General features: G+C 41.1%; 3 protein-coding genes across 5 annotated transcripts; 2 read left to right on the top strand and 1 right to left on the bottom strand.

Annotated features, from left to right (window-relative positions):
• Positions 1-1,996: 1,996 nt before the first annotated feature.
• Positions 1,997-15,878, top strand: crlf1b (cytokine receptor-like factor 1b). Of its 3 annotated transcripts, none has more exons than XM_023843843.2 (8): positions 1,998-2,555; positions 4,702-4,980; positions 6,296-6,425; positions 6,786-6,955; positions 10,778-10,935; positions 11,433-11,601; positions 13,850-14,035; positions 14,784-15,878. In XM_023843843.2, the coding sequence occupies exons 1-8, from the start codon at positions 2,498-2,500 to the stop codon at positions 14,798-14,800; spliced, it is 1,167 nt and encodes a 388-aa protein (XP_023699611.1). In that variant the 5' UTR covers positions 1,998-2,497; the 3' UTR covers positions 14,801-15,878. The 3 variants fall into 3 exon arrangements, 2 of the variants coding, with proteins under 2 accessions (XP_023699611.1, XP_023699610.1); XM_023843842.2 differs by having other exon boundaries at positions 1,999-2,555; positions 13,850-14,031; XR_002842008.2 differs by lacking the exon at positions 14,784-15,878 and having other exon boundaries at positions 1,997-2,555; positions 11,433-12,861; positions 13,850-13,986.
• Positions 15,723-19,014, bottom strand: rex1bd (required for excision 1-B domain containing). The gene is made up of 5 exons (XM_023843847.2): positions 18,558-19,014; positions 18,247-18,329; positions 17,965-18,169; positions 16,781-16,869; positions 15,723-16,253 (listed from the first exon to the last, which is right to left on the bottom strand). The coding sequence occupies exons 1-5, from the start codon at positions 18,591-18,593 to the stop codon at positions 16,181-16,183; spliced, it is 486 nt and encodes a 161-aa protein (XP_023699615.1). The 5' UTR covers positions 18,594-19,014; the 3' UTR covers positions 15,723-16,180.
• haus8 (HAUS augmin like complex subunit 8) lies at positions 17,629-22,931 on the top strand. The gene is made up of 11 exons (XM_023843845.2): positions 17,629-17,784; positions 18,990-19,119; positions 19,553-19,611; positions 19,715-19,776; positions 20,096-20,228; positions 20,586-20,696; positions 20,781-20,872; positions 21,364-21,522; positions 21,671-21,812; positions 21,895-22,030; positions 22,699-22,931. The coding sequence occupies exons 2-11, from the start codon at positions 19,055-19,057 to the stop codon at positions 22,823-22,825; spliced, it is 1,086 nt and encodes a 361-aa protein (XP_023699613.1). The 5' UTR covers positions 17,629-17,784; positions 18,990-19,054; the 3' UTR covers positions 22,826-22,931.
• The last annotated feature ends 27 nt before the right edge of the window (positions 22,932-22,958 follow it).

Below are 22,958 nucleotides of genomic sequence, written 5' to 3'. Positions count from 1 at the left end.
ACTGGTGAGATAAACCAGTGACAATCAAATGTTACACTCTGAGGAGACTAACTAACTGTTTTAAACATGTACACTAGTGCTTTGTTTGGCACCAGAAAGACGCAGATTTAATACCCACTGTAAAATATAGTGAACATGTTCTTGTTGTTTTGGGATTCATTCCCCTACTGGGAACGGGCCTTTGTTAAGACTGGATCATAAACTCCAGAAAGAACCGCAACACTTTGATGGAACACCTTTCTGCCTTTGCCAAGAGGCAAGCATATGTCCACATACAGACTCTCCAGCAAGACAGTGATTCCAAACATACATCAAAATCAGCCGTGAAATGGTTGGCTGATTATAAAATCAACACTGGGCGCGCCGTCTTAATTTCAGGACCTAAATGTAACTAAACATTTGTGTTTTGAACTGAACCTCTGAACATCTGAAGGATCTAAAATTGTCCGTTAAGGAATGGTTAGAATCACCCTGAAAGAGGCTTTTCCGTTTGTAAAAGCCTCATTGGGGACTTTTTCCACAGTGTTTTCCTTCGTATAGCTACTAAATGCAAAACACGGGATATAAAGAATAAGAGGTATTTCTCACCCTTCATTCTGTTGCAAAAAATTATGACATTACCCTGAAAGTACATGAACCACAAACCTGTAGGAGATGGGTGGTTATGGAAGCTGAATGGATGAAAATGCGCAATCCATCAACAAACGTACATAAATGCCTTGCACCATTTCATCTGTTGCAGGGGCATGAATTAAACTTGGGATACTATCCGAGTAAAAGAATAGCTGCGAACAAAACTCATGGTACCACGTGTCCAGGAATGTACTAAATACAGAAGAAAGCCAATGATGCAATTCACTAGAGCAAAGGATTTTCTATACAGCTGACACACCTTTGACTGAGGTTAAGGTCAGTCTAGTTAATATAATGAACTATATATAGATTTCTGTAAGATGAAATGGCAAAGTGGCCACCAAAACTGAGTCAAGGGTCGCCAGGACGTTATGATGTCATCTGGGTGATCGGAAGAGCGACGCATTCCTAGTCAGGCTACAAAAGACTCAAGAGCTTGTATCCGGTCAGCAAGTGTCAAACACAGGCCTCCATTCATTCACTTTCCCGCTTGGCACGTGGCGAGTGGCTAAGCGTCCTGCTTATAACAATACACCCTGTGACGTAACAAAGCAGGCTACTGTGATCTTAGGGGCTGAAGGAGCCTATTTTCCGTTACATAAATATGTCCATCATTCACACTTAGACTAGACACCGAAATGAGTCACTGGCCCAGCTACTAATAGGAGGTGCCCACTTCTGTTAGTCAAACATTAGTCACTCCTGATTGTGATCCCGGCCGGATGCTTTTTCGCCCCCAAGTTTCTAAGCGGACAGAACAGAACAGCCTAAAACATCGATTAAGAGATTTATTTAAGTATCCCTTCTCATGTCATGCAAAGGTAGCTTATACCTGCAACTGAGTCATGAAAAATTAATAGTTTTTTTCCCCTAAAAAGCATGACTAAGCCAAAATAATATTCGGTAGATTCTCCCATCTCATCTTCCAACCACTTATCCTTGGCAGGTTCACGTGGAGGTATGTTCATTTGATATATTTTTTTTTTTGCATTACATTGTATATGCTTACAGGATTGCTCTTTAAAATTAGTTTTAGATTACGCCAAATTTATAACACTCTGACCTAATAATGAAAAACAAATTATCGCAATGTCTGAATTAAGCATCTACAGTTACAAGAGAATCGACGACTCTGTGATTCTGAGTATGTATGTTATTGTAGCCCAGGGTGTTTTAACACAGGATATAACATTTCTACCCTGTTTTTTAACGTATATAGCGCCACGATAAAAGCTCATTCCCGACTACCTCCTTGTTACCCTAGGGTAAAGGTTTCTTCATTAAAACCACAATGAAAGAGGAATTACGCAACGTCGTTCAGCATGAAAGATCTTTCTCTGTGGCTGTCAGAGTCCTTCGTACCGCGGATTTCGCGAAATCCAGTGACTCACGCACCCACCAGCCTGCACCGAAAATATTACCGGATACGGGAAAAATGCACAAGTCAATTATTCTAAAAATCAGCCCAGTCAGGGGAAAGGGAGGAACAAGGAATTTACTAAATGAAAAGAAGGAAAAATGACTAGTTACTGTGTGGGAAGGCTTGGGAGGGGCTTGAAAAGTATCAACTTGTATGTTTTAGCTGTTGAGGCGTGCACCAAAGCAAACCATTCCTAAACTGCAGGGAAACGCTAGGTATCGCAAACTTTCTATTACGTTAGCGGGGCACGGACGGCCGGAGGGGATACGGAGCGCAATAAAACCGCTGTGAAGTTGCCGAACGACTCACAATCAGACGAGCAACTGTACCAAGTGCCCGGAGCGGCGGATTAGTGCCTTTTTTGTCTTGCAAACGTGTGTGAAGGGAACAGGAAAGAAACTGCAAAGGAGCAAACGAGAAAAAAAGTCACAAAGTACTTGAAATATGATCACCTTACTCTTTCTCGTCCTGTTTGTTCCTCGTGTGCTATCTTCTTCGACACGTAAGTACAGAACATAAAACCCAGGACAGCCGTAGCTCACTGCCGACTGCTGTCTTCGCATTGTCAGGATATATTATTTTAGTGAACTATAGCAGGAGGAAATGTCGATTTCCCACAAAAAGACACATTCGTACATCTCCCCGAAGAATCCAACGGTGATCATATGGAAATTATGCTAGTATGACGATATGATATACTTCATCCCAGCTATGTGTAACGCCTGTATGTGTTGACAGTTAAGTATCTTCGCAATACTAAGTTTAGTCAGGAATATGTAAATATAAAACAACAGCAGGCGTCCACAAACTCAACTCTGCTATTTTAGCATTTATTATGACTCAAGATGGTCGAGGTTATGCATCATTTTTATTGCTGATGCCAAATATAAAAGAATATAATTCTGATATGCTTAGGCTACTTGTTATTTATTATTCTGTATTAAATAGTAAATAGAAAACATGTGTAATATAATTAAATGTTTCACGTGAAACAACATATCAATAAACTACGAAATAAAATTCTCACTATAAATGGTGGTAGAATATTTGCCATGAGATAAATAGCCGCGATTTTTCTATTACATCGTAACATATATAATGCGATATTAATAACATGACACTTGAGAAAAATCTAAACTAATTATACATTTTTTCAGTATAATTAATCAATATTTTAGACCCACTGTAATAAATCATTTAAATTAATTTTTATGTGTATGCTGAAAGAAATTAATGCAAAATATTAATGATATTGATATTCAGTAATTTTACCACGTAACTTTAACATTGTAGCCACTTTTTGCACTGCACGTTTTCTTGTTATTTTATTGGATTCTTTAAATCAAACTTTATCAAAAAGACAGTTGCTATACGTAAGTTGTGCGATTTATAACTACTTACACTACTGCTTATTGTAATTAAAACACTCTTTAGTTACTGTTACTCAGAACAGTTCTTTTCGTTTTAAGGTTCTTATTTCTTTGATATTTTAAATTGAGTAACATATAAGCATGAACTGCATTCATTAAAAATGCCCTTTTGTATTTGTGGATAAATCAGGCAAAGGCTCTTTTTTTTTTAGAAATAAAAATGTGTGTTTTTAATATCTTGATCGCACTGAAAATCCAAATAATAATATGTCAGTTGTTGAATTTTTCTATATTCAAAGGCAAAAGTCATATGATGGTGAAAATGATGTTTAATTTTTTTGCATAATCTTACACTATTTGAGTAATCGTGCCTTATTTTTGCATTAGATTTTAATGTTTGAAAAAAGTCCTTTAATTTTCAAATCATTTTGAGGAAATATTAAAGTCTTATTAAAATCCCCCAAACCTAATGATGTGCTTTTAAAAACCTATGCATCCTATTTCATTGAACTGAATTCTTGCATGTTTGATGAATCCTGCAAACACGTGAAGCTCTAGACCTGCGGAATAATCAGTATTTATCTGTATTTATAATTATCACTGTTAATTTTTTAAAGTTGGTCATTTTTATAAGCAGTTGGTTAAGCCTTTTATTTACTGTTTGCAACAATAATTTGCTAGGGGTCTTTAGAGCTTGAAGGATTTCTTACCTCTGTATCTATTTAGGCCGTAATTGTCTCGATGTTTAAAACGGTTCATGGAGGTTATATTCAGTAATAGCTGAAATACATCATTCTAATCTCTCATAAGCCTTGGAATCTAAACCACCACTCATTTGTTGTTTTATGTGAAAACGTTTAATTTCCTTTGTGTTCATATTTCATTTTTGGAGTGTATAGTTACCATGCATGAACGCCAACAGTAAATGAATGTAGCTAGATAAAGCAAATTCAGCATTTTGGCACATATGCTAGATAGCTTTTCCACCCACCCACCAAGAACAAACTTAATAAACTTTCTCACATTAACCCTTAAGTCTCCCCGACTTGATAACCCCTGACAACAACAGTGTCTCCAGCACGTTTCACACCGGCGTTAATGTCGAGCTGGACGAGGGCAGCTAGAGATCACGGTATGGTAAAGCGTTTATGGGTCTGACGAAGAACCTCGCGCGACCTTTCCGAGTGATCTCTCCCGACAGTCTCAGCATAGGAGCCGTAAATCTCCCATCATCACCGCGGGTTATAAATCCCCCTGGCTTATCTACCCGTCTCCCAGAGGTGGCGGCCGTCTCCCCCCAGGATCCGGCGCTGCGGGTCGGTTCCAGCCTGACGGCGACCTGCTCCATCAGCCCCGAGCTGGGGCTCCACGCCAGCACCCTGTTCTGGACACTAAACGGGAGGCGCCTACCCAGCGGCATCTACAACCTGCTGAGCCCCACCGCGCTCACTGTCACCCTTGACCGGCTCAACGGCTCCCGGCAACAGTCAGGTGACAACCTGGTGTGTCACAACAGCGGGGGTCACGTGCTGGCAGGTTCCTGCCTCTACGTCGGCAGTAAGTCTGGGATTGGGACGGAAGTTACTGTCGTTTCATGTCGTCTTTGCCCTGAGTTCTAGCTGAAGCGTTTCGATGTAGCACTTAATTTGATACAACAGGCAGGCTGTGCTAATGGTCTGGAAATACATTGTTTACGTCCCATTCTTGGGTGGCATGCTGGGAAGCGTTATTGCCTCACGCTTCCAGGGAACGGGGTTCCAATTCTGCGGTGTGTGCATGTGTGTGTGTGTGTGTGTGTATGCGGTTTGCATATTCTCCCTGTATTTTGTGAATTTTCCCCCTGCTTGCCCAAAAACATGCGGTGGGGATAATTGATGCCTGTAAGTTGCCTGTCATGTATGATTGTGCCCTGCGATGGACTGGCATCCCGCCCACTCTGTACCCCTGCCCTGTGCCCTCTCCTGCCTGGGAGAGACTCCAGGCAACCCTGGGCAGGGTAAGCGGCTGGAAGATGTGACTCTCTAGAGCAAGATTTCTCAAGCCGTGGTCCGTTAGTGGGCCGTGGTATTGTGGCGGAGAAAGGCCGTCCCTAATGGACCTTCGCATTCACGCAAACCTGACCATCGCTTGGAAAATTTTCCCCCGTCGGCAAACCGTTTACATAACAATTATACGTTCACACTGCAGCGCCCATGTTTCCGACTGCAATTAATGTTCTCTATTTTCAGATATAGGATCTGAATCTGATTCAGGATCTGAATCTGAAATCCAGAGTCCCACCACTTTGTGGCTCCTACTAGAATGTGCATTAATGAATATCGACTGAACAAGATGGATCAATAGGGTTCAGTCTTTAAAGAGGTTATCGCTGTAACTTAGGCTTGGATACGCACTTTAGAATTTAGCATATAATATGCGGCATGTGATCGAGCCTTATGTGAGAGCAAATGTGCTGCAGGTGCAGCTGAACCTTGCATGAGTGACGGTGATATGAAACATACCAGCTTTGCGTACAGAAGGACATGGGCTACTAGACGGCTTCATTCTCCATTCACACTAATGTAATCAGGCCTGCTAAGGCCAGAGCGGTGGATTTAAACCTCAGCTAGTGGCAGGGTTTATAAGGAGCGCTGTGCTTGTTATCTGAGTTTAAGTCATAGGATCTTTGAATAAACCCTTTAGGAATGTTAATGACAGGTGTCGCAAAGAATCTAGTTTAAGAGCCTGAGGTTTAGGTTGTTTCATTAGATCATATGTTTCTGGAGTGGCATGTGGTTACGTGGTCCTGTTTAGTGAGTTGGCATGAAGTGTTGGCATCCTCTCAGCGATACGAAATGCCAGGTGAATGAAATCTGGATCCGTTTCTCCTCAGTGCCTCCTGAGAAGCCAGTGAACCTGACCTGCTGGTCCAGGAACACTAAGGACCTCACGTGCAGGTGGACGCCTGGGGGGCAAGGAGAGACCTTCATACGGACCAAATACACCCTCAAGTACAAGCTTAGGTACGGCTCCAAAAACCCCTTCAAAATCTCCCTGAATTAGAGCTTGGTCTTTCTGTCTAGTCCCTCAAACATAATTTCCTGTCAACAACCATAGAGAATTAATTATCTTTCATTTATGAATATAAATCAATGTGTAAACTATTTTAGAAATGGCTTTTGTATTATTAATTTACAGTGGCTTTACTACAAGGGCTGATAGGTAACACTTTGCAGGATAATAAAAGCAGAGTACTCATTTGAGCAGTTGAGTACTCATTTGAGCAGTTGAATACTCATTTGAGCACTTGAATACTCGTTTGAGCAGTTGAATACTCATTTGTAGATAAGTTTGACAGTAATGTTTGGTTTTGTATCACTCAGGTGGTACGGCCGAGAAAGGGAGTGCGAGGATTATAACATCGGGCATCCATACACATGCTACATCCCGCGTGATTTGGCCCTTTTCACACCCTACGAGATCTGGGTGGAGGCGTCGAACCAGCTCGGAGCTGCCGTCTCTGATGTCATCACCTTAGATATCCTAGATGTAGGTAAGTGTGTGCATACTGGCCCAGTAGCTCCTGTTTGTTAGAAGGAGCCTGCAGCACAAAGGCACCGTGTGACAAGCAGAACGAGAGGGAGTGTGGAGCCGTAACGGACAGACATATCTGCCGCGGTGCGTGACAAAGCAGGCAGGCTCTCACAGACCGCAGTCGTGCATTCGTGCGAGATCAGCCCTTCATGTCTCCTCCAGAGAGCCCAGCGCCATGAAAACGTTAACCTTCCTGATTGAAGTAAAAATAAATGAGATAAATTAAAATACCATAGAAGTCTCAGCGATATGTTAAACATACAGGGTAGATCAAAAGTATGCTTACAGTCAGGAAGGATAAGTGCATGATGTTTGCGTAAGAATTATGCGTTCACACTCTGACACCTGCGCTTCCCACTCCATTTAATGTTCTCTTTTTCAGATTTATAAAACACCGTTATGGCTGGAATTTTGAATTTCCAAATTGAATGTCACCACTGTTTCATTCCCTAATAAAAGCGTTCCGGAAAAAATGATCATTTAACTATTCTACCCTGTACATTCGGATTACTTATTAAACTCATTCAAAAAGACCAATATATTCTTATGAGTGATCAGAAAAAAGTTAAAAGAAAACAAAGAGTAAAACTGATCAAAATAAATAACTGAGTACCTTTAAGAAACACTTCAAGACCCATCTGTTCCATGAATTCCTCTTTTAGCCTGATGTCTCTCTCTGTTCCCTGAATGTTATTAATGTTGCACTTCTGGTCCTTGAACAGTCTTATTAGGTTCTTGCTTTGTTAGATGTTGCTGAGTAGCTCCTGCTCTTATCCTGCTTACACTCGTACCTGGACGTTCACTGGAAGCTCAGTCTAGCTGCCCTTATGCCTAGTCGACTGCTTGACAGCATATATGTTTATAACGTGCTATTCGCCTCCCTGGTAAGTCGCTTTGGACAAAAGCGTCTGCTTATTGTGTAAAATGTAAACGTACATGTGGTGTAATACTGGGATCGGTCGTGTTCATTAGGGTTGAGATGAAGCAAGGATCGCGGAATCCTTAGGAGTGTCCTTGGGAACGGAGATGGAAGAAAAAAAGGCTATTAAAGGTGACCTTTGTGTTGAGACTTAGCCTCCTTGAGCCACGCCCTGCGAAGAAGCTGCAGGACGGAATGGGAGGGGGATGGTGAAGGAGAAAGGTGGGATTGCAGATGTGTGACACACCCTCCCATCATCTTCGCCCCCTTAGTAACAGAAACAATAACCTCTGGAATGTTTTCTTGATTGCCTACCCCAGAGGCTTTCTGATAAAACCAGTAAATGTACCAGTGTGTGCAGTGTGCAGTGTGCAGTGAAAGCAGGATGTTAGCAACAGCTCCCTAAACAGAAAAACACAAGTGGGCACTTCAGAATGATACGTGAGAGGATTCTCAGTCCTGTCCTGTCTTGTCCCATCAAAATTTTTCCCTTTCTCATTCCTATACTGTAAAAATAAAAAAAGAAATCAATCTAGTCCTATCCTGCCTTATTGTCTCCCGTTCCATATATGTGATTTCTAAAACTATATCCCTTTAATTCATTTTTCCATTCCTCTTGTCCCATTAGCTATGCATCGTTTTAATTCAACAAAATAGTTTTCAGAACAAGTAAACTATGCAAATTAAGTATGTAAATAATGTACATTTATATTGATACTCTGTAAGAAAATCAATCAAATAAAATTCAAAATCAAAAGGCAGATTGATACAACAAATCTAGCCAGTGTCGTATCTGACTTTTTAACGGAAAAATAAACCGCAAAATAGCTGATGATGTGCTTTAAATATATCAAGAATGCATGTATTTCAATAAAATAAGTTAATTTGATAAAATGCAAATTGGCAACAACTGTTGCTGCGGAGGAATAGATTCTTACAATTTTTCAGAATCAGAATAAGAATCATCTTTTTATCGACCCAGTATGTTTCCAAACAATCTGTCTTGGTGGAGCTATTATAAGATATTCCGAAAAAGGACATTACAAAGAACATTCAGCATTTAGCTACGCATATACAGAAAAGTAAAACACTAGATTAGTATTTGGGTATATAATAATTATATGATAATTAATTATAACAGTAGTAGTAATGGTGGTAAAGATATAATTAAATATGTAATTATGTATGTGTATATGTATGTACATAGAAATAATTTAAGTATAAATATAAACTATTTGAAAATAAACTACAGTATATAAAATAATATAATTTATAGTACAGTTTTAAGTATCAGCCAAGTCAACTTTATGTACAAGAATGCAATATGTATACAGAGACTTAGCAGTATGTGTGCATAATGTGCAAGAGTCATAGTCACTTGTACCTTTCAGTATCAGAAGTTCAGTTTCTCAGTCTTTTTCAGAATATAGTCCTAGCAGGGTTTGTCACCTGTAGTAATGTCCTGACACAGGACAAAGAGGCTAAGAGAAAAAACTGTCATGTTAGCATCATGAAATCAGTCACTCGCTAAAACTTTTGTTTGTAGTGATTGTAGTTGTAGTGATTGTTTGTAGTTTGTAGGGACCTTTTTCCCAAATGTAGCTGGTCCTATTATCTGCAAGTCTCCTGCCTCCCATTTATGCTTCTGTAAACAGCGATTGCACAGCTCAAAACAAGGATTTCTCTACGCTAAATATTTTGGTGTAAAAGAGTAAGATGGCAAACAAAGACCAAACGCAGTGGGTCTGCTACGCCTGATGATTGTGGAAATGATGCTGTACGCTCCTGCGGAGTTTAATCCTGTACAGACCCGTCCCGGATTGTATTTCTAATTTTCGGTCCAGTCCCATGGGAGTCCTGCAGGTGGCGTGGGGCCCACAGGAATTCTTGCTTTATGTCATCTTCTAGGGCAGTGTTTCCCAACCCGGTCCTCAGGGACCTGCAGACAGTCCACATTTTCGCTCCCTCCCAGCTTCCGGTAGGAACAAAAATGTGAACTGTCTGGCAGGGAGCTGGGTGGGAACATAAACGTGGAGCGTCTGTGGGCCCCCGAGGACCGGGTTGGGAATCACTGCTCTACTCAGAATATTCCTCTTATGGTCTCAACTGGACTTGTTACTGAAGTGTTTTTCCCCAGAGGGATAAACCCGTAACTGCAATACTGAAGCCTGAAACATGGGCATGTTTCATATTATTAAGCACAGGATTGGTAGCTTGAACAGGAGTTACTTTGATAACTGTGCGTTCTTTGACTTGGTTAATAGTCATAATCATGAAAAGCACTAAGGGGCACAGCAGAGGGGGTGGTGGCATTTGGAGGAATATGTGAATTAAACATTCAAGGGGGAAAAGCAGGGCTGAATCGACCAGGGGGCTGAGGGCAATGTCTCCATCTGGGGCGGTATGGCGAAAGAAAGAGAACCAGTGGATGGCTTTGAAGAGCACAGCATTTATAATTATGATTTATGCAGGGATTTTGCCTGTGGTATTCAGAAAAAGCACTCAGGTTCACTTAGACAGCGATTGCACAGGTCAAAACGAGGTTTTCTCTGTTAAATGTTTTGGTGCAGGAGATAAAGATGCCAAACAAAGACCAAGCTCTGTGAATCCACTATCTTTGATCGCTGTGGAAAAAATGTATTCCTTGTCTCCACCAACTCCCCATAGTTTTCTTTTATATTGCGACTTTATAAGGATATGGTAAAAATTATATGCTTATTTTCTTTGTGCATTCCACAGATATGATGTCATGGATTGTGTATTTGACATAGAGCGAATTAGTGGCTATATTCTTCGTTATACGTCGTTTCTCACCCCTGGTCTGAAGTGTGTCCTAAACTTCTGCGTCCGTCTCCTCCCAAGTGACCACGGACCCCCCTGCCGACATCCTGGTGAGTCGCGTGGGGGAGCTGGAGGACCAGCTCAGTGTACGTTGGGGTACACCTCCCGCCCTCAAAGACTTCCTCTTTCAAGCCAAGTACCAGATCCGCTACCGGCTAGAGGACAGCTCCGACTGGAAGGTACGGCTCCGCACTCGGCACGGGAGCTGTGAATAAGGCTCAAGACTCGGATTCTCGGGTGCAAGTTGGACGACTATATGAAATAAAAAGAAGTGAAAAGGATTATGACATTCCTCAGTTGATTGGAAAATTAAGTCTCCACTTCTGTAACCCATAAGCTGTCTGCTGCAATTAAGAAAACTAATTAAAGAAGTAAAAATCTCCTCAACACGGCTTTTCTTTTTAATATCATGTAGTGAATTACGACCCCTTAAAGTGGGTTTCGGAGCAGTAATGTTTTGTTCTCCCAATAAAGTCAATAAGTCTTTTCTTGTCTGAGACAGTCCAGGGCAAGATGGCCTGCTGAATGTGCAAAGTGAAATGTGGCTTTGATTGCAAGCTTGTGTTCGCACGCTTATGAATTGAGTGTTTAGTGGGACAGAGCGTATATGTTGGTGTGAACCAGCTTCTGGTTGCGGCGCTCCACAGCACACTGTCAGTGTTTTGTCTTCTGTCAGGTCGTGGACGACGTTGGGAACCAGACGTCCTGCAGGCTGGCGGGTCTGAGGGCTGGCACGGTTTACTTTGTCCAGGTACGATGCAACCCCGTGGGCATCTATGGCTCTAGGAAAGCTGGCATTTGGAGTGAGTGGAGCAACCCGACGGCAGCCTCTACCCCCAACAGCGGTGAGTGGAACAGGCCAATCGCGGTAGAGGTTACATCGTGACATTAGGTCATTATTTCTCAGTCTGATCCTCAGGGACGCACAGACAGTTAACATTTTTGCATGACATTGTAATGAATAATAATTTTAATAAAAGGAATAATTTGTGGGAGGGAGCAAAAACATGGACTATCTGTGAGTTCCTGAGGATCGGACTCATTAGGTCAAAAATGTTGTGATGCTCTGGAAGCCCCTGGGGGGGGGGTGGCTAAGAAGGGCTGTCACCCCGAACTTGAGTTTCTCCCAGTCGTGCTTTCAGTCTTTGATGTGGTCTTGGCTGACTTTGAGCACTTTTAATGGGAGTTGGGTCATGGCAAAATTAGCAGTGTTTTTTCCAGAGTCAACCGCCGATTCTCGGCGCCTAAGAAAGGTGAACTTCTACTGTTAGGGAGGCGCGTGGCGTGAAACGACAGGGCAGTCCACGGTCGATAGCGCAACCGCTAGCTATAGAGCATCCTAGTGGATGTGGAGGGCATTGGGAACAGCTGTGTCTAAGTCGCAATGGAAAATCAACCAGTCTGCTATCATAGCCATGCTGTCTGGATTATTTCATTTGGCCTTAATGCCGGCTCGTTATCCGAGAAACTCGGCACGATGACGTCCAGAGAGCTACATGAAAACACAAGGTCAGTGTCGTGCTGCTGATGAGCCAGACGTTAGTGCACTTTGAATGGTTTATTTCATGTTTATAGGTAGGGTTTATCCCGCAAAACAATCTTTCTGAGGTCACCTGTAACTACTTTTGCACAATATCTTACCATACGAGTCATAGCTGAATCAAAGAAAATTGAATAATTTTTTGTGTTTCAGTATCCAACACAAACTAAACTTAACATAGTTTATGGATTTAAATAATTGTAAACAAAACAACAATGGAGCCACAAGTGATTTTGTTTCAAATAAAAATGTCTCCTAAGTATAACATTGTCATTTTCCATTTAAAATAATGAACTGCTATCATGGACAGTAGAATAGATTGTGCTACTCTTATTTGCTACAAGGGTTTGTTCAGTCAGAAGTGGTACATGGATTTAGTTTTGGAAGTTTGCATGCTATGGATTTAATTTATTCTTGTTTAAGTAAATGGATAAAATGCTAATGACACTCAGTAAGATTTTCTTCATGCTGCATTGTTTACGGCTGCCCTACGGACGAGAAACGTCTCGGTTCATCAGATATCGCCACACAAACATGCAGTGACACATCTGGCGCCTCTAGCTAGGTGGGTAACGGGGTGGGAAAATGTAAAGGGGGGGGGGGGGAATGTAAAGGGGAGTCCACTTTCGGCTGTGTTTGGGCACAGAGGGGCCCCCGCACATCTCTCAGCACAGGTGGTCATGCAGTAATGAAATATGGGCATTAAATTGTGCCGTTTATTTATAGCGAGGCTTCCGTCCTGAAGGATTTTTCCGCAAATAGATTCCTCATGTGCCTTTTGAGTGACAGCTAAATACTTATCTGTGTTCTTCAAGGCAGGGCCAAATGTTATGACAGACATTGGAAGTACATTTTAAATGCTGTCCAAGCTGCACCATGCTGTACGTAGGAAATACAAACCGCATGTGACCCCAGCGAAACAAGAAAACAAAACGTGATTGGAATCTTACAGGAACAGATTCAAAGAATTTAAGAAGACATGGCAGAAGGCCGTGGGGGTGCTTGATTGGCTTTTTTTTCCCCCTCCAAATCTTCAAAGATAGATATGGTTAAATGCAGCCAGCCAACTACATTCAGGTTCAGAATATCACTAGAGGACATGAAAATTAAGTAGAAACAGATCTGAAGACATAACACCAGATAATGGGTTACATTCTATTTACTTCCAAAGAAGAGGAAATGTCTGTCATGAGCTTTAGCTCAGCCAGTGTTAATTTATGTTATATAAATTATTATATATTTTGACTCAGTTTTAAATGCTGCTCTTAAACATGAACATTAAATGAATGTTCTTAAGACAGTGAAGCCGTGCAGACCATCAGAACTGTTAAATTCTGTCTTCTGATCATTGCTGTTCAGGTGGAAATTTCAGGTCTAGAAAGTGCAAATCCAGACCAAGGTTTTGTTTCAACCAACCCGTTGAGTTGACTGTGACTCTTTATACTCAACTGGTTGGTTGAAACAAAACCTTAGTCTGGATTTTTACTTTCTAGACCTGAACTTTCCGTCTCTGGCTGTTCAGTGCTCGCTGATATCCCCCATTGCCTTGGCAGAGCGGTTGCTGAGTGGGTCATGTGACCCCAAGTCCGGGGAGCAGAATTCCACGCTGCGGCGGGAGCTGAAGCAGTTCTTCGGCTGGGTGCGCAAGCACGCCTACGGCTGCAGCGGCATGAGCATCAAGCTGTATGACCAGTGGCGCGTGTGGCTACAGAAGTCCCACAAAACGCGCAACCAGGTAGGTAAGGATACCCCGCTCTTTGTCTCCATCTCTGTTGCAGTCATTATTTGCACAACCCCAAAATTAGTAGGATTATACATTTTATTCACATCCAAAGTCCCCCCCTGAATTCCATATAAAGCACGCACCGCCTCTAGAGGGCAGACCACCCTTCCAAGAACTGCTTTTGTTTGCCTTGGCATGAGACAGAGTCATGTTCAGGTAATTAAGTGGTTTTGCCTTTATTCCACTGGAACACAGAGAAAGTTTACTTATGCATTTTTGAGTCATGCACTCTCGTTTTATTGCATTTTTTAATGGCGCAGAGATTTGCGATCTTCTGTCAATTACCACAACAAAGAGAAAGATGCATATAAATGTAATTAACGAGGAGTTTAATGTATTCCTTTTGCGTTTGGCTGCTCGCTGTGACGCTGACTTCCCGTTTCATGTTATAACACAGCCCAAATGGCAGCCAGAAGGACTGAACCCTTTGTGCAGATCACTGCTAACCCACATCCTCTGCTCACCCCATGAACCAAGTCAGCGGTTATTGTGCTACTTGGGGAGTGGACTGTTAGTCAAAATACCATCACATATTTAGTTAGGTGGGATTCTGTCAGCTTACATACAATGAGTTTAATAATCCTGCTTTGGTTTCTTCCAAATAGGACACACAACTACTATATATATGAAAAATCCAGAGTGAAAATGACCTTTTAAAGACTACTTGGCAAAGCAAAATAAATAAATGTGTTTCCTTCTTGCAGATTCTACAAGGCGATAAATCATAGCAGTCTCACAACAAAAGCAAAATATGTATTTTTTTAAATGCGAAATAGAATAGAATACAAGACATTCAGTATTCTGACGTGCACCAGGGCCAAACTCCTGCAGGGATACATTGGGGGAAACTTCCAGGTTAAAAAAAAAAAAAAAAAACTGTATGGAAATTTCCTGCACTTCATGGTGCTGTTTACCAAGGACTTTTCTAACAGACTGGGATTTGTGACCAGAAACTTGCCTTCTGTCAGATCCGTACGACTGCCTTGGAAGGATTCTCACCAAAACCTGCATTCCCCCCCCCCCCCCCAAGTGGATTTCTTTGATTAAAAAATATGTATCTTCATCCAGGAGCACTGAAAGAACCACCAGTCTGAATGTAGCATCAGTAAGTTATTAGCAACACAACGCATGGAGACCAGTAAGTGTGGCATCATCCTGTGGCCACCACCGCAGCCCCTCTACCCCAAAAATAAGGAAATGGGGGGGCCATCGTCACATCATTCAGGTGCCTTCGTATCACAGTATCACACCCCCGACTCCCATCCAAAAAAAAATTTAAATCACAGAAGGATCAGGTGCACCGAAGAAAATCGCCAACCTGCCCGAGTTTTTTTCCACCAGTAGGAGGAGAATAACCAACGGCCAACAGCACTTTGTTCAGCACCAGGACTTTTGCGCGTGCTTTCTTTAGGGATTCCACTTGCCGGCTGACTCTTTTTTTGTTGTCGTCTAAACGAAATCCAGCACTGTGGGCAGGTCTCCACACCATGATGCAGGCGGCCGGTAGCTTCATGAATCGTGGGTCCTTGGTCACATGGAAGCTTTGATCTGACCCAAGGATGTGGAGGCACTTGAGGGTGCTTAGTAGGTGGAATTCACATCATCCTGTTGAACTGTGTGAACTGCGCGTGTGACTGTATGACTATAGACACCTTTGTTGCTTTTATTTTTGTATTGAACTGTATCAGCATATTTAAATACATGTATATCTCTAAGTTATGTGTAGGTAGCAATAACAATTACGATAATTACACAAAATAATTGTTCATAAAACAATAAAAAATGTTTTTAAAAACTGTTTTTGATCAGTCATGATTATATATACACACATGTTCATGCTGATTATAACCACAACCATGGTTGGCAGAAGTAACATTTAGGGATTTTTTTTTTTTTGCAAAGTAATTCAGTTCTTTTTCAGAAACCTGACAGCACAAAAAGTGTCCTTCAAATTCAAAGGGAACCTCAAAAGTAAGAGGGGTTATATTATATTGATGGTACTTGTCCCGACTGGGTAACACAGACAAATGAAAGAGGAAGCTACTGCAGTCCAGTCTTTTCCATTCTGTCCGTGAGGCACCACCAAGCGGGAGGACTCAGATCATTCAGGTTCCTCAGAGTCATATCTGAAGTCCTGCAGGATCTCACCCAGTGCCTCCTGGTTCTTTATAATACTGGGGAAGAATGAGATCATTTGCATGTCAGCACAAGCATTTCACACTTAAAAGACACGGGACAGAGCATGGAGAACTTTACCAAGAAAAGAAAAGCAGATTTCAAAAAAAAAAAAAAGGCTCAAAACACATCCGAATCATAGTGTCACATGATCCAAAACCAATGACATCTGCGAATTTAACCCACTGCACTGTTGGTTGACAGAGCCAAACAAGCCTCTAAAGCAGGGGTCTCAAACTCCAGTCCTGGAGCCCTACACAGTTTTTGGTTCACCCTCATTTAACACACATGATTCAACTCCTTGTGCTAATTACCACACAGCTCTTGAGCTGAATCATTTGTGGTGGAACAGGGAAAGAACTAAGCTACACAGGGCTGCGGCCCTCCAGGACTGGTGTTTGAGACCCCTGCTCTAAAGCTATGATAAACAAGGCATAAGGATTCCACTTTGGTCAAGTGACAATCCCCTCATACTGGGAAACATACTGAGAATACAAAACGAGGAGAGGACTGAAACGGCTCTTACTGCTGTCTGATTTCCTGAATTTTCTCTTGACAGTCCTCATCGTCTGGATGCTCCAAGGCATTTTGCTTCGCCAACTGCAGCTTGGCTGTCTGTAATCAGACAGAGACAAAAAAAAGATATGATAATGTTACAATATTTTTACAATGTTTTGCTATGCTTTGGGGGGGCTTTGTACACTAAACAATCTCGTAACTGCTATCACAGGACACCTGGCTCCATACAAAGTGAGAAATGATTAATTTGTTAATACTAGACTCCTCTGTCATTTTTGAATACCCCTAGGAAGAGCCAAGTGTCTCTTGTTAAAGATCAGTTAATATGAAACTTCCCCCCTGAAGATGAAACCAGCTCATTAGCCTCCTGCTGAAAATCATTCTTACATTACAATGTTATTTCTTCAGGCAGAATCACTGAAATTATATAAAGGTATGTAATTGTAACACCTTGGAGCAATTTTCATGAACTTCACCTATTTTGTAACCGAGGGTTGCCAAATCTCCTGCATCTGGCGTGACACTCAAGCTTTCAGAATCTCACGCTCAGGCAAGAAATCTTACAGCAAATCTATACCATTCCACTGTAAACCAAAGATTAGCTACATCAAAAGCGTTGGGTATTTTGCAAACCCTACACACTATTTACAAGACAATAAAACGACTACATACATGTAAATGCATGTGTACAGACTTGTCTCGAATTGACAATCTCACGGCAGTCAGCTGACCAAAGTCGGCAACCCTGCATAACCTTAACAAAAATCAGGGCTTCATTCGTTAGAAGCAAGATCCCGGGAGGAGAGAGAAAAAAAAAATAGCCCAATGAAAAAGATTTGCTTTCAAATAAAATAAAATAACGGCCAAACGCTATAATAATTTTTTGAAGTTCATGCTCAAGTGACACCAGAGGGGAAAAAAGATCTGCCCTGTTTTGAAAATTGAACTTAGTCAAGAGACAGGACAATCAATCTCCTGTCCACTTTGTAAAAGGCAACAAGCCAGTCAAAAGTGAGTACTTCATGCAACATATTTTGTGAAGCAAAGAGAACTTTGCAAATCCAACATTTCCGATGCCGTGATGTTGTCGATTCCGATGACATTGCTTGATATCTTTGTCTTTATTGTATTTAGTAAGCCCCGCTTATTCCAGAAGATACCAGTATATTGCAAAGCGAAATGTATTCACACCTGCTCCAGCTTTGTCTTTTCTCTGAATTGCAGCTTCTCAACGTGCTCGGAGAGATCGGGACGATCGAAGTCTTCATGCAATTGCCGTTTGATTTCTAATATTTCCTTCGATATCCCGGAAAAGGCCTGTGTTATCTCGTGGACCAGCAATTTGTAATGTTCAAAATCATAGTGGGGCCCAGTTCTCAAATACGCCTCATGACCCCTGCAAGATAAAAACGTAGCAACGATTTATAACAACCGTCACTCAAAACATTTTTCGTTTATATTAAAATGACTTACTCTTCGAAAAGCTTGTAAGCCTGCGCTCGTTCATCCTGCAGGTCGTAGAATCGTTTCAGTACCTTTTGAAATTCCGCTGCTGACTGGAATTTGGGGGAAAAAAACATTAAAATGTAACATACCAGTAACTCATATTTCCATGCAACGCCCAGTTGTTTTCGAAACAGTCACACTTATACATTTGTTTACAGTACAATAAGACACTAACAGTAGCAATGAAATGGCGCACATTGCCAATTTAATCGAAAACAGAACTAACCAACAAATTATTTTATAGTCGCAATATGACGTGATTTTTTTAATGAACTAACCATGACAACTATTCCAGACAATTCCAAAAATGACATATATTTCCACCCATAAATTGTTCACCCTCCAACAGAAGCGACAATGTCTAATGTTCACAGAATGTTACAAAATAATTCTGTCTGCCACGCGTCGCAATACGCTAGAAATAAAAAAAAACTAATAAAATTTAAAATAAAAAAATGCAAACAAGTAAAGATTAGTTTACGAAGTGCTTTGCTGAACTTCCTGTTCCTGTCTGTCACTAAATACTGTCCGATGGAGTATTATGCTGTAATAACCACCCCGTCTTAAATATCCAGCAATATTTTTTTATGTGCGCCATGTGGTATTATACTGGGTATATACGCATATATATATAATATGTTGCTAGGTTATTAGTTCATTTAAACTTTTTATATGTATAAATCGCATAGTAAACTAGCATATTTTTCCAGAGCTAAAGTGGTTTGCTGCCAGCCGGAAATAACCGTATTGCACCGGCGGGTTTCTTCGAAAAATTATGGCGGCGAGAAGAGCTTCAACGGTCCACAAACCTCTGAAAGCTGCTTTGGGTGATTCAAACAAGTGAGTGCAGAAGTGCAGAAAAACCAGTCAGTCCAATAATATGTTTTCCCACTAGAAATAAGACATATGAACTTTTTTTGAAAAAAGGTATTACCGAAAATAGTCAGTATTAAGAAGCTTAGAGTAAGCTGAAAATATGTGGTACGATAGATTTGCTTATCCAAAATGTTTGAAAAACAAAAGAACTGCGTAGAAATTACAGCAAGCGAAATTGTTAACGAAATAATCAGACCCAGGACCCTGTAACGGATTAGCGATTAGAAGACTGTGGGATTGGATAATCTGTTTTGGCCTTAAATGGTTATATAAATATTAGCCTTGAACTGCTTTTCTTATGTAAATTCGGAGGCATATCATTACTTATGAATTGTTACTTATCCTTTAATCATTTTATAGCTGTTTTTAATCCCAATTTATTTGCTTTTTGCTTTAGTTCAAAGGGTGGGAGTGAAAACAGCAGCGGCAGCTTTAACGGAACGACGAAGAAAAAAGGTGTGTATATATATACACACACACACACTAATGATCTGTATTAAATATCTGCAAATGGAGCTGCCCTTCTCAGTGTTAACATGTGCATTTTCACATTTTACAGCTTCCGGTAGAATAGTCAAGTCCCGTTATCTACAAGCTGTTGACCGGAAGCAGCCCGCAAAGGTAACAGTCATGTCGCCCACGTGAAGTAGCAGTAGCTATAGTAACGTTTGGAGGCGTTGCTATTAGGCGAGGATGCATTCAACGATGTCAAAGGACATCCCCTGCAACTGTTCCTTTAAAATATAAGTAATATTCATATTTTCATCTGTTAGCAAAGCAAATTGACTGTATTATTTTTGACAGCTCGGCTACTGAGATAAGCATCATTAATATTAATATCTCCCACTGAGCATGAAATAAAACTGATTAAACGTTTGCAGTTTTTTCAGGGGCCTGTTTTTTGGATGTCGTCTTTAGTAGTCAATATGTGTATTTACAGAACACTGTGCTCAATGAGTCCATCTTTGTGGGACCAAGGCCTGCCTCCCCTAAAATGGGGAGTGGTCAGAAGTTCTCCCTGGAGATGCCCTCTCGACGCTCCCTTGCTCCTCAGTCCCTTAATACTCCTGCGTGTAAGAAAGATGCTACACTGTTTTGTTTGCTTTTCTACTGTGTTTTGATTTATCTTTTGTTGTTACTTTTCTGCCTTTAAAGCACTTTCTGCTGTATGTTGAAAAGCCAGAACTTGGATGCATTTATGGTAACATGTTTGAGTAGCAAATGGCTGAAGGGATATTGATGATGCAGATGATGTGTAATATTCAGGGTTCATTGTTAGTTTTTGCTTTATACATTAGAAATTTGTTACTTGTCTTTTTTGAAAATGCTACACTGTAGCAGAATTTGGAAAATGTGCAAGTCACCCTCCTGATATTCTAATAACGTTAAAATAAAAGTATGTTCGTTTAAGGTTTTTTTTTTTCCCGCAGCAATGATGTCCAGTATTTTGGAGCCTTCACAATTGGGAGGAAGCATCCTGCAGTCCACAGTATTAGATGGTCACTGCGTTCACCCAGAGTTTGACATGTCCGCTATTAAAGGCAAGTGTTGTTTCCAAAGCGTTTGCACGTTCATCTAACTAGGTGTGAGCAAAATAAACCAATCTGTTATTTTAAATCATACAGAAAAGACAGTAAAACAGTATACAGCAGACCCAGAAAACGACAAGAAGTTCTTGGAGATGCAGACATTTATGTTGACTTTCCTCACAGCCAAGGTAAGACATTTTGGGTACAATACCTATTGGTTTTATGTATATTACCGTGCTTTTAGCTGAGTGAAAATCCATAGCTCCATATATGGCAATGGCCATTTGTTTATATAGCAGATTTACCACTGAACCATAGTTCTATAGCCAAAGTGCTTCACGATCAGCAACATAAAAATGAAACAAAACCACAGCAAAATTAATGAAAAGCAATGAAAAACACCACTGAGATACAATTAATAAGAAAAAGCACAAAATAAAACAATAACCAGCAGCATAACGAAAGCATATGCTTCTTGTCAAGAGAGCAGCACCCGTATCATTGAAGGACATGGAGTTGCTATAGAGTAGAAGTTAGTCTTCAGTCTGGTTTTAAACTCTTCAGTCGATGAAGATTCCTTGCTGAAGTTGGGAAAACGGTTCTGAAGTGCAGCGGCCACAAATGCCCCGTCTTCCTTCCTAAGAGCTTTTTTGCCGGGATAATTTGGCTTCAATCACAGATGGAGAGTAATACACAAAAACTGAAAGAAGAGGCAGAAGGCAGCATATTAGCAGTGATGGAGGAAGAGGAGCAGAAGCGAAAGAGGCTCCATGAGAAGAAATGGAAGCAGCTTCGGCGGGAAAAGTGCAAGCAATTCAATGACCTCCTGGACATGCAGGTAATATTTCTGAATTGCAGATGGTTGAAGGGATTTCGACGATGCTGATGTTTGATATGATACTCAAGGTTAGCGGTTAGTCTTTCAGATAAAAGTATGATTTAAAGACCAAACTGTGGTTGATAAATCGGTCTTGATATATCTGCAGGTCGCAGCACTGACCCCGGCTGAGGCGGAAGTGGAGCAGTTTGCACAGGAGTACAAAGTGTTCACCACTGCGCTGGACACAACTCGCCACCAGCTTCCAGTGAAAAACTTCCACATTGAGGGAGATCGAAGGGAGTTTCTAGGTTAGAATATATCTTTCACGCGCTTTTATGATATGCTGCTAATACTTCACTTCACTGGAGACATTTCCGCTTGGTTGTGCAGATAAGGCAGAAGTCTGTCTGAAGGAGAGTGAGAAGGTATTACTGAGGTGTCATGGAGCATCTCAGTCAGGTCAGGCTTCCAGGTTTCTGAGTGAGATCAAAGGTGCAACACAGGGGCTTGATGAGCAGCTCTCAAGGTAAGCCTGCAAAAAAATAGCAGATGAGTAAACAGATAAGTAATAACAATACAATATGTATTCCCACCCCTTTATGCTGCTGTATGTGTCATTTACATGCACCTTGCACTATGTATATAAACCCTTGTGTCCAGCCCCCCTGTTTTGCACTTGAAATGCTGTGTATTGCACCCTGTTCCTGGAAAAATGTTATTTCGTGCCACTGTATAGCTGTATATAGATGGTATGACTATAAGGCCTGCCTCATAATATGTGGCCTTAAGGTGCAGAGTAATAACTTTTTAAAGGGCCTAATGTTTTTTTTTCTGTTCAAGAAATGGTCTTCCTGTTAAATCATTAGTGGAGATAATTGGGTTATTTATATACTGAGTAAAACTCAGATGCCATGTAATCGTCAGTTTTTCAATCTCTGTTCTATGGAGACATGGAAATCCTTATCAACTTGGTGGTGGAGACTGCCAGTCTGGTCATTACCCGAGTTACGCGAAACGTGCGTCACGAGAGGGAACAAATTCAGAAATTATTTTAAAAAATCAGTACAGAGAATTCTGTAGTGACATGAGAAGTGTGGTGTTTTATGGTCTGAGTGTGTTTATGGCTCAGGTTGAAAGATTGAGTTCTTCACTTCCAGTTTTTGACAGCTCTTTTGATGGACGTGATTCTTTTAGAGTTTTCCTGGATGTTCTGGAACTCGCCGCTCTGGTCAGTCGGCAGACAGTTGAAGTCCAGCGGACCTTGGAGGAAGACAGACTTGGGATGTTGGAATCACAAGCACTTTCCCTTCTAAAGCAATGAGCCTGCAGATGGGATCAAATACATTCCATCCTTTATAACTAAAGTCACTTTTTGTAAATAGCATAATTCTCACGTGGATTTTAAATAAATAAATGTTTAAAATATACCACTGTGTGCTTTTTTTTCCTGTGAA

Source organism: Paramormyrops kingsleyae, chromosome 15 (assembly GCF_048594095.1).
Source record: "Paramormyrops kingsleyae isolate MSU_618 chromosome 15, PKINGS_0.4, whole genome shotgun sequence".
Taxonomy (NCBI): domain Eukaryota; kingdom Metazoa; phylum Chordata; class Actinopteri; order Osteoglossiformes; family Mormyridae; genus Paramormyrops; species Paramormyrops kingsleyae.
Note: the sequence above shows the minus strand (reverse complement) of the source record. Positions and strands in the feature narration are given on the sequence as shown.

Coding starts and splice junctions, on each gene's coding strand:
- rex1bd (XM_023843847.2), bottom strand. CDS start 18,593: ATGTCATTTTTGGAATTGTCTGGAATAGTTGTCATG. Junction 18,170..18,246: donor GCTTACAAGCTTTTCGAAGA/GTAAGTCATTTT, acceptor TTTATCTTGCAG/GGGTCATGAGGCGTATTTGA. Junction 16,254..16,780: donor ATTCAGGAAATCAGACAGCA/GTAAGAGCCGTT, acceptor ATTCTTCCCCAG/TATTATAAAGAACCAGGAGG.
- crlf1b (XM_023843842.2), top strand. CDS start 2,498: ATGATCACCTTACTCTTTCTCGTCCTGTTTGTTCCTCGTGTGCTATCT. Junction 6,426..6,785: donor ACCCTCAAGTACAAGCTTAG/GTACGGCTCCAA, acceptor TGTATCACTCAG/GTGGTACGGCCGAGAAAGGG. Junction 11,602..13,849: donor AGCCTCTACCCCCAACAGCG/GTGAGTGGAACA, acceptor TTGCCTTGGCAG/AGCGGTTGCTGAGTGGGTCA.
- haus8 (XM_023843845.2), top strand. CDS start 19,055: ATGGCGGCGAGAAGAGCTTCAACGGTCCACAAACCTCTGAAAGCTGCT. Junction 20,873..21,363: donor TGACTTTCCTCACAGCCAAG/GTAAGACATTTT, acceptor CTTCAATCACAG/ATGGAGAGTAATACACAAAA. Junction 21,523..21,670: donor ATGACCTCCTGGACATGCAG/GTAATATTTCTG, acceptor ATATATCTGCAG/GTCGCAGCACTGACCCCGGC.